Source organism: Lolium perenne, chromosome 5, assembly GCF_019359855.2.
Source record: "Lolium perenne isolate Kyuss_39 chromosome 5, Kyuss_2.0, whole genome shotgun sequence".
NCBI classification, from domain to species: domain Eukaryota; kingdom Viridiplantae; phylum Streptophyta; class Magnoliopsida; order Poales; family Poaceae; genus Lolium; species Lolium perenne.
In genome coordinates this window covers 233,718,958-233,729,694 of record NC_067248.2, presented here as the reverse complement: position 1 = coordinate 233,729,694, position 10,737 = coordinate 233,718,958, and the positions used below count along the sequence as shown (strand labels likewise).

The 10,737-nt window shown below is 47.0% G+C and overlaps 2 protein-coding genes across 2 annotated transcripts; one reads left to right on the top strand and one right to left on the bottom strand.

The window, feature by feature from the left end:
- The first annotated feature begins 859 nt into the window (after positions 1 to 859).
- On the top strand, positions 860 to 2,185 carry LOC127298281 (aspartic proteinase nepenthesin-2-like). The gene is made up of 2 exons (XM_071820646.1): positions 860 to 1,578; positions 1,918 to 2,185. The coding sequence occupies exons 1-2, from the start codon at positions 860 to 862 to the stop codon at positions 2,183 to 2,185; spliced, it is 987 nt and encodes a 328-aa protein (XP_071676747.1).
- A 264-nt stretch (positions 2,186 to 2,449) lies between these two features.
- On the bottom strand, positions 2,450 to 5,703 carry LOC127298280 (uncharacterized). The gene is made up of 4 exons (XM_051328177.2): positions 5,271 to 5,703; positions 4,854 to 5,098; positions 3,720 to 3,951; positions 2,450 to 3,263 (listed from the first exon to the last, which is right to left on the bottom strand). The coding sequence occupies exons 3-4, from the start codon at positions 3,939 to 3,941 to the stop codon at positions 2,697 to 2,699; spliced, it is 789 nt and encodes a 262-aa protein (XP_051184137.1). The 5' UTR covers positions 3,942 to 3,951; positions 4,854 to 5,098; positions 5,271 to 5,703; the 3' UTR covers positions 2,450 to 2,696.
- Positions 5,704 to 10,737: the final 5,034 nt, after the last annotated feature.

Here is a 10,737-nt window from a genome sequence, read left to right as displayed (position 1 = left end):
TATTTTAGTTCCTTTTTATCCATCTTTTATTTGTTTTTCAGACTCGATACTCGAACAGCTGTGTACATCTTAGTTATGTGAGGCTGGATGTAATGCTTGAATTTTTAAGTAATAAAATGCCCTTTGTCGAAAAAAGGCAGCTGCAGTTGTGTAGATGCCACTGGGTCTGGGCATTCAGGTTCCAAGAAATGCCATCAGGAATCTCCGGTTCTAGGGTAATGATTTTGTAGCTTTGTTCTAGGGATGAAAAGTTCACCCGGAAGACCCAAAGAATTGGCCTATCATATTTATCGCAGTTCTCATCACCAAAGCATGAAAATGTCACATCCTGCACAAATAATTTATTTTGTAAAAAAATTCATAGAAATTCGGTTTTTATGGTAAAGCCTCAACTTGTTATCTTGCATTCATCACCACTGAAGGCTCTAAATCCCAAGGGCCTGTTCCTTGCCGGTTCGTTTACTTCTTCCCCGGTGTTTCTAGTACCGGCAAGTGGCAGCACCGAGCAGGTCCGATGTACTAGGGGTAGATCGTTGGCGCCAACATCAAATCCAAGCAACCGTTCCACTCCGCTATATGTATTCTTCTCTATATCTATATCCCAGAGAACCATACAAGGATCAATATTATGCCCATCGCTGTCGACAAAAGATGTTAACCATCTTCTTCCTGTTGTCATGTATTCTCTTTGATTACGACCTTGTCAAGAGGGGCAGTCTTGAAAAGATGCATACAGACCTGAGCTTCTACAAATAAGCTCGCAAGTTTCAGCATGACACTTCAAGCTCAGGCGCCCAGCTAGCAGCTCTTATCTTGCTCCTACTTGGAAGCTTTGCATCGATCATCCATGGTTAGATGCATGGGTCCCTTGCAGGCTCTCATCTTGCTCCTACTTGCCTCACTGGCCAGTTCGAGTTTGGCGCAGTCAGGCTACCGCGCTGCGCTCACCCACGTCGACTCCAAAGGCGGCTTCACCAAGGCCGAGCTGATACGCCGAGCCGCTCATAGGAATCGCCTCCGAGCGACGTCGGGTTATTCCATAACCTCTTCCAGCTCGGACAGCAGCGCTAGGCTTTACTCGGGCCAAGCCGAGTACCTCATGGAGCTCGCCATCGGGACGCCGCCGGTGGCATTCATCGCGCTGGCCGACACCGGCAGCGACCTCACCTGGACGCAGTGCCAGCCGTGCAAGCTGTGCTTCCCACAGGACACGCCCATCTACGACACCTCCGCCTCATCCAGCTTCTCCCCGGTGGCCTGCTCCAGCGCCACCTGCCTGCCCATATGGAGCCGCAACTGCTCCTCCTCGCCAGTCTGCAGGTACCGCTACGCCTACGGCGACGGTGCCTACTCGACGGGGATCTTGGGGACGGAGACGATCACCTTCGGATCTAGTTCGACCTCTAGCGCGGCTCATGGCGTCGCGTTCGGCTGCGGCGCCGACAACGGGGGCGCCTCGTACAACTCCACGGGGACGGTCGGCCTCGGCCGAGGGACGCTCTCCCTGGTGGCGCAGCTAGGGGCCGGCAAGTTCTCCTACTGCCTCACCGACTTCTTCAACTCTAGCCTAGGCAGCCCCTTCATGTTCGGGTCTCTAGCGGACATTGCCGAGGGCGATGCCGTTCTGGTGCAGTCGACGCCGCTGTTGCAGAACCCGCGGATACCGTCGCGCTACTACGTCTCCCTGGAGGGCATATCGCTCGGCGACGCCCGCCTGCCGATCCCGAACGACACCTTCGCGCTGCGTGCCGACGGCACCGGGGGCATGATCGTGGACTCCGGCACCATCTTCACAGCCCTTGATGAAAGCGCTTTCAGGGTCGTCGTCCACCATGTGGCTGCCGTGCTCGGGCAGCCGGTGGCGAACGCGTCTAGCCTGGACAGCCCTTGCTTTCCCGCGCCAAATGGTGAGCGGCAACTTCCAATCATGCCGGACATGGTGCTGCACTTCGCCGGCGATGGGGATACGAGGCTGGACTTTACCGGCGGTGCGGATATGAGGCTGCACAGGGACAACTACATGTACTTCAACGAGGAGGACTCGTCCTTCTGCCTGAGCATTGAAGGAACAACGTCAGGGTCGACTTCGGTGTTTGGCAATTTCCAGCAGCAGAATATACAGATGCTGTTTGATATGACTGTCGGGCAAATGTCATTCCGGTACACCGACTGCAGTAAGCTCTGATGTCGGAAGCGTATAAGTAATCGCTAGGGAGAACCTTGGTCCAACGTTTAAATTCCCTTGTTCCTGCTTTAATTACTTAGTTGGACAATTTAAATTTAAATGATGCAGTGCTTTCTGATGGATGCAAGAGAAAGTTCACAAGGAAGTCAAGTGAATGTGTCATGTGCATCATCCTGATTCAGTAGGTTTGTTAGAGTTGACCAGTTGGTCAATGAACTCATGATTCATGAGCATCCATTCAGTCAGAAACTGGAGTCCGTCAGGTACATCATCCGCTCTCATTTTCCCAGGTCTCATCCGCCAAAGTTGAGTGAATGTGTACGGTGTACTCACCTGGAAAATTCCTCCATGTTTTTAATCTAACCCCTGGAACTACATTAATGGAGAGAAGACACAAAATGTGAAACAACTATACTATCTAAGTTCGTCACAAGTCCATGAATCTAGACTACCTAGGTTTTTAGTCTCTTGGCCTGCTCATCATACATACACAAGTATGTCCGGACAAACCTTAAGCAGGAAAGCCACAAGGCAAGGTTGACCAAGTTACCTTTACTGAGATCAAAGCCAAATCAATCTTTATCTCTTGAGTATCATGCCCGTGGGTTTTGGCATTGAATGAACAACAATGTTGGTTTGGACCGGATGACACAGCTTCCACCTTGAATTTCAAATCTATCAAAGAGTCCTTCACTGCGGCAACCACAAACCTCCTTAAGACACGTGACTCAGTGATGGAATCATCGAAGATCCGGATATCCTCATCTATCCCACTAGTTAGACATCCAAGAGACAAATTAAAATTGCTCCGCACTTCCAATATGATAATCTCTATAGTCGCCTCAACTGCCCTGCAAAGACGTGATAAACTCATGTTAACTGCGCCATCTCCGCCACGGATGTCAAGCATGAATGGCTGATTCCATAGGCCTCCATCTCCTATGAGTGATGCACCATCGATCAGTTGTAGGTCATCATTTTCGTGATCGCCTATCTTGATCCTCATATCATATTCAATTAGAGTAAAGTCACTCATCTCTATGCCTCGCTTTGGGCCATCCATGTTGATGAGAGAACCCTACACAATTATTACAGTATTGTATTTAGTAGCTCTTCGTATAAAAGTAAGAAATATATATAGATAAATACCCATGTTGTGATATTTAACTTGTAACAATGTTTGCCAATATTTTGCAACTGATAACCAAGATCTTTGTCACATGTCAAACAAAATGGTTAAAAAAGCATAGCGGTGATTGGGAATATTTGACCCCTGAAATGTCAAACTCCATCTAAATCTAGTGTCTAGATGATTATTCATGGAAGTTTTGCCCACATGGCACCGTCCACCTAACGACCTGCATAGGCAAACCTCCTTCAAAACTACCTCAAGATGTGATTTAGACAGCAGTGGATACATTAACGAGCAAACGCCTGGTTTTATAGCTAAGGGAGTTAAGCAGAAAAAATGATACGAGGGAGTGTTAGGGTAGACTTTTTTTTTTAATAATTGCAGATGGGTATGGATGTGTACCTGCTGCACAGTGATGGGATAGTCTCTGCTAATATTGACAACATAATTAAGTAATGGATCAAGATCATCCCGTATTGCTACATATCCATACAGCTCTACTGAACCACCATCCATAGGAATTTTAGCAAGCTCCAATGAGAAAACTTGCAGCATGCCGCGGGAATAATGCTTCATGCAAGTTCCATCGTGAATGATGCAATCTGTGGGATTTGAAAACGTCATTGCCTCCAACCTAGCTTCACAAAAAGTAAAGTTACATTGTAAGTTTGTAACAGAAATTAATGCAGTAAAAAACACATGCCATTCAAAAAACTTTAAATGTTATTTGAGAACTACGTTGCTTCCTTTAATCTAATAAGTACATGCGAATCTAGATGAATCTGCGACACTTATTTCCGAATGGAGAACATAAACTATCTATGTTCTTTTCAGTAGGAATTTTGCTCCCTCAAAATGTTCTTTAGTAACACCAAATGAAGCATTGCCTCGAAAAGCTTATCGGATCCTTCCACAGAAAGTATTGATATAGGGCTAGTGAGGATTAAAGATAATATGAACACAAATTGATGTTCTCTTTTGTACCAAAGAATACAAAAAAAATTCACCTATAAATGAGATTGGTGTACTAGGAGGGCTTGTCTGGATGATTTCCAGTCCATTAGTTCTACAACTCAATACCAACTAGTTCACCGCAGAAGAAAGAGGCAGGAGAGCAACCTCCATCCTTCGAGATTCGAACGGGAAGAGACTCTTAGTATAACTACAATCATATCACAATAGGGTTGCTCCATGTAGTAATATATTCGAGTGAATGGGATAAGATTGGTGGGCCTTCCGTAAGTTCGCCATTGTATTACAAAAAAAAAAGCAGGTTGGCAATGTTTCATGCAAAAAAATGAGATACCAATGTTCAACGAAACAAATCATGTGTTAGATACATGTATTTGCATTTGTACAATACATACCCATATATATGATAAGAGCCGCACCACGTTTGGTGTCCAGCTAGTACCCATTTCCCAACCGTATTTTCTAATAAATCACATATCTCTAACAATAACAGATAAAAAAATAGGATTGCTCAAAAAGAGAGATGAAAAATACTAGAAAAAAGAGATGGTATGTATCACTTACTCTCGTCACGGTCTACAATTCGAAAGTCTTCTTTCCACCAAAGCCAATCCATATCCCAGTACATAGAACCATCGCGGTGACTGCTTGCCGGAAGTTCATTAGGCACAGTATAACCTCCTTCCTCACTGACAACGGATTCAGCCGTGTGATCCTCAGTTTCGCTCCTTGGATCTTCCTCAGGACCAGTGGCGTCCACCTTTGGGGCCCCTGTAGCACCCTTGCCATCTATCGCCTCCATTGTTGTCCTACACAACATTTTTATCATCAGGGCAAGAAAACATATTTTTTGTTTCAGAAATCATCATGAGAAGTGTAAATAGAAACCGAAATCTGGCTATATATAACAATCCATATCCAAAACTATACTAGCAAACAGGTAAAGGCGCAACAAGTGGAACCAAGAAAACACGAACACACCGGGAGCCAATACGGCGGACAGGTGGACTGGGATCCGGCAGGAGTGGGAGGGCTCGCCGCGCGAGCGTTGGTGGAAACCGCCGGCGATATGCCATGAGGGAGAGGAGAGATCGCGAGGGTGATGAGAGGCGGTGCATCGGGGCAGGAGAACGAGGTGGGCGATGTAGAAGAACGGGAGCTAGGGATTGGCGTCAGAGCGCGTGACGTTGAACGGGCCGTGGGCGATCGCGCCTTGCAGGCTCTCTGGCTCTGCCCTTCAGGCCTTCACACGTCTCAGGGGAAATAGATTTCAGCGATGGGCTGTCGAGCTCTGAATTTCCATGAAGCAATAATATAGCGAGGTGAATGGGAACCAATTATTCGGGCGCGCTTAGCCCACAGAATTGGCCTTCGGCGTGCTCGGCCCGCTCAGGAATTCCACATCCACTTTACAAAAACTCTACACATAAAAAAAAAAACTTTACACAAATTCTAAAATACTACGATCCAATTTGTAATTAAAAAACCAGGCACTTATAATGAATCACACAGTAAATATTATACTAGGAAAATTTTACATTTATTATGGATCAGAGAAAGTATATAGGCTTCGTACCTAAATAACCTACGAGATAGAAACCTGTGGAAAACAAAGGGATATTAAAGTGATGTCTTCCAACGATTTTGTACCATATATATGATTTTTTTATAGCGCGAACCTCTTTTTTAGTTACAACTCTCGTTATGTTTACCAAACCTAGTAAAAAGACAAATACTCATAAATAAGCACATAGACTCACCCCTATAAACATTCTGTAGGAGTTCATAGAGAACACTCTCCTGTCATTAGATTATTTTGGTCTCTAATTTGTACATGAGGATTTGGGGACGGGAGAGTTCTTCTCTATCTTCCACCCCCATCTAGAGACTTCTCAGCTATTCTATAGGAACATCACACTTTCCAATTTAGACCCTACATTTTTACTGTTCTACATTTTAGTACTCACTCCAACACTCCCCCTCAAGATGGGTCAAATATATCATATAGACCCATCTTGCTACAAAATACAGAGAACACTTTTTCAGGTAATCCTTTAGTAAGGATGTCAGCTATCTGACTGGCTAAGGTTACATATGGTAAGCAAACAATTCCTCTGTCAAGCTTCTCTTTGATAAAATGGCGATCTATCTCAATATGTTTGGTTCTATCATGTTGGACCGGATTGTTTGCAATATCGGTAGCCGCTTTATTGTCACAGTAGAGCATTAATGGACCAAGATTATACAGCCTTAGCTCTACTAGAAGAATTTGCAGCCACAATAGCTCACATATGCCATGAGCCATAGACCTAAATTCTGCCTCCGCTGTTGATCTTGCTACTACAGACTGTTTTTTGCTTCTCCATGACACGAGATTTCCCAACAAACGCACAATAGCCTGAGGTGGACCGGCGATCATCTAGTGAGCCGGCCCAATCAGCATCTGTGTAGCATTCAACTAATAAATTCCCTTGCTTAGTGTATAGAAGACCCTTTCCTGGGCACCCTTTGAGGTACCTTAAGATTCTATTGACAACATTCACGTGAGATATTTTTGGTTCATGCATGAATTGACTAACGACGCTCACAGCAAATGCTATGTCAGGACGGGTATGAGAGAGGTATATTAGTTTTCCAACAAGTCTCTGATAGCGCTCAGATCAATAGGTGTGCTAGCATCACAACTTAAACGGTGATTCTGTTCTATGGGAGTGGATGCAGGACGTGCCCCAAGCATACCCGTCTCTTTGAGCAGATCCAATGTATATTTTCGTTGTGATAGAAAAATACCTTTTGAACCCCGTGAGACTGATACGTCTCCGACGTATCGATAATTTCTTATGTTCCATGCCACATTATTGATGATATCTACATGTTTTATGCACACTTTATGTCATATTCGTGCATTTTCTGGAACTAACCTATTAACAAGATGCCGAAGTGCCGCTTTGTTTTCTGCTGTTTTTGGTTTCAGAAATCCTAGTAACGAAATATTCTCGGAATTGGACGAAATCAACGCCCAGGGTCCTATTTTGCCACGAAGCTTCCAGAAGACCGAAGAGGAGACGAAGTGGGGCCACGAGGTGGCCAAACCCTAGGGCGGCGCGGCCTGGCCCTTGGACGCGCCGACCTGTGGTGTGGGGCCCTCGTGTGGCCCCCTGACCTGTCCTTCCGCCTACTTAAAGCCTCCGTCGCGAAACCCCCAGTACCGAGAGCCACGATACGGAAAACCTTACTGAGACGCCGCCGCCGCCAATCCCATCTCGGGGGATTCAGGAGATCGCCTCCGGCACCCTGCCGGAGAGGGGATTCATCTCCCGGAGGACTCTACGCCGCCATGGTCGCCTCCGGAGTGATGTGTGAGTAGTCTACCCCTAGACTATGGGTCCATAGCAATAGCTAGATGGTTGTCTTCTCCCCATTGTGCTTAATTGTCGCATCTTGTGAGCTGCCTAACATGATCAAGATCATCTATCTGTAATTCTATATGTTGCGTTTGTTGGGATCCGATGAATAGAGAATACTTGTTATGTTGATTATCAAAGTTATGTCTATGTGTTGTTTATGATCTTGCATGCTCTCCGTTACTAGTAGATGCTCTGGCCAAGTAGATGCTTGTAACTCCAAGAGGGAGTATTTATGCTCGATAGTGGGTTCATGTCTCCGTGAATCTGGGGAAGTGTCAGAAATCTCTAAGATTATGGATGTACTGTTGCCACTAGGGATAAAACATTGGTGCTATGTTCAAGGATGTAGTCACTGATTACATTACGCGCAATACTTAATGCAATTGTCTGTTGTTAGCAACTTAATACTGGAGGGGGTTCGGATGATAACCTGAAGGTGGACTTTTTAGGCATAGATGCATGCTGGATAGCGGTCTATGTACTTTGTCGTAATGCCCAATTAAATCTCACAATACTCATCATAATATGTATGTGCATGGTCATGCCCTCTTTATTTGTCAATTGCCCAACTGTAATTTGTTCACCCAACATGTTGTTTATCTTATGGGAGAGACACCTCTAGTGAACTGTGGACCCCGGTCCAATTCTCTATACTGAAATACAATCTACTGCAATACTGTTTTACTGTTTTCTGCAAACAATCATCATCCACACTATACATCTAATCCTTTGTTACAGCAAGCCGGTGAGATTGACAACCTCACTGTTTCGTTGGGGCAAAGTACTTTGGTTGTGTTGTGCAGGTTCCACGTTGGCGCCGGAATCTCTGGTGTTGCGTCGCACTACATCCCGCCGCCATCAACCTTCAACGTGCTTCTTGGCTCCTACTGGTTCGATAAACCTTGGTTTCATACTGAGGGAAAACTTGCCGCTGTACGCATCACACCTTCCTCTTGGGGTTCTGTTATCACCAGATTTTGGTCAAATCAGGAGGTGGGCCGAAAGAGAGATGGGCTTGGAAGATTACACGTGGAAGATCTCTGAAGCGGCCTTGCACGAGGAGTTTGGGCTGGATTGCCCGTGTATCTTTAATTATGGTAGATTGTATCTTAGATTAAAAGTTAGAGTTTGTATCGTTCACGGTGGGGATTATTCCCACGTTAGAAAGTCCCCTGGACTATAAATATGTATCTAAGGTTTATGGAATAAACAACAACCAACGTTCAACCAACAAATCAATCTCGGCGCATCGCCAACTCCTTCGTCTCGAGGGTTTCTACCGGTAAGCAACATGCTGCCTAGATCGCATCTTGCGATCTAGGCAGCATAAGCTCCACATTGTTCATGCGTTGCTCGTACTGAAGCCTTGTTGATGGCGAGCAGCGTAGTTATCATAGATGTGTTAGGGTTAGCATAGTTCTTCGCGTAACATGCTATCGTAGTGCAACCCTTGCATGTCTAGCCGCCCTCACACCTATCTTAGGTGTGGGGGCGGCACCCCGCTTGATCGTTATTTAGTAGATCTGATCCGTTACGATTGCTCCTTGTTCTACAAGGATTAGTTTAATATCTGCAATAGTTAGGCCTTACAAAGGGGTGGAGGATCCAGCGGCACGTAGGGTGTCGTTCGCTGGCCCTAAACAGGATGTTCCGGGGATCAACCTTGTGTTGGTTTTTAGGCCTTGTTTAGGATCGGCTTACGATCACCGTGCGTGGCCGCGAGGCCCAACCGTGAGTAGGATGATCCGATTATGCGGTGAAAACCCTAAATCGTCGTAGATCTCATTAGCTTTATCTTGATCAAGCAGGACCACCATATATTCGTGCACCTCGTACGAATCATGGGTGGATCGGCTCCCTCAGCCGATTCACAGGATAACCTGAGAGCCGATCGAGGCTCGTATTTAATGTTTACGTTTATGCCATGCAGGAAACTAAGCGAGGCATCTCCATCACCTTCCTGACCAGGTATAGGTCAGGTGGCACGCCCTTGCAGCAGCATCGGACGTGTGACCAGAAGGCTTTGCGGGCCGTCGCTCGGAGGGACCTCAGCCAGCCGCAGCTCTAGGTTGTTCCCGGCTCTACGGTGTTGCCCGTCGCTGCCCGCCGGTGGGTTTCTGACGACAACGGGTGGAAGGGGTTCTCGCCTAATGGTGCACTAGATGGGATAGACCTCTCTGCCCCGTCGGAAGAACGCACAAGGTCCCTGCGGCAGGAGATCAACTACTTGGTGGCTCACTCGCTACACCGCCACTCTGAGAACCTGGTCAACACGTTGGAGCGTGTCGCTCTTCGCGTGATCCAGGAGATCATGAGGCACCGGTACTCGCCGTCAGGACCAGCTCTTGGGACGCATCAAGGAGAGTTGCCACTCCAGTCCCGTCCACCGCTGCCATATGCGTTGGCAGCACCAGAAGTGCCGGCTACACCGGCATTCGTCGTCTACAAGATCGGTGGTGACCCAAGTGACTACCAGTTCTTGCCCGAGGCGCCTAAGGAGATCCCTCACGGGTACACGTGCACGTATGTGCGATCGTGGCAACCGGGCACTCACAAACCAGGCCACAACATCGTGGACTTCGGGAAAACAGAGGGACGTCGGCGACGTAGCTTGAGAAGCGCACGTGGCTAACTAAGTACGCCACCCCGACGAACCTCCAGCGCCGAGCTCCTGCAGTTGGCGCAGAGCTGGAAAAGCAAACATGGCTGGCTAAGTACGCCACCCCGGCGAATCTTCAGAATTCAACTCCTGCAGCCAGCACAGAGGATCAGATCAGTACCATACTGAGAGACCAGTTCGGCATGGTGCCGAAAAGAAGGGCCATCGGCTATTCCAAGCCGTACCCCGACGACTACGAGATGATCCCGCTACCACCTAAATATCGGCTCCCTGACTTCTCCAAATTCAGTGGATCAGATGGTTCCAGCTCCATCGAGCACGTGGGCCGATATTTGGCGCAACTAGGACCGGCTTCAGTGTCGGATCAACTGCGCGTGAGGCTCTTCTCACAGTCCCTCACGGGATCGGCTTTCGGATGGTA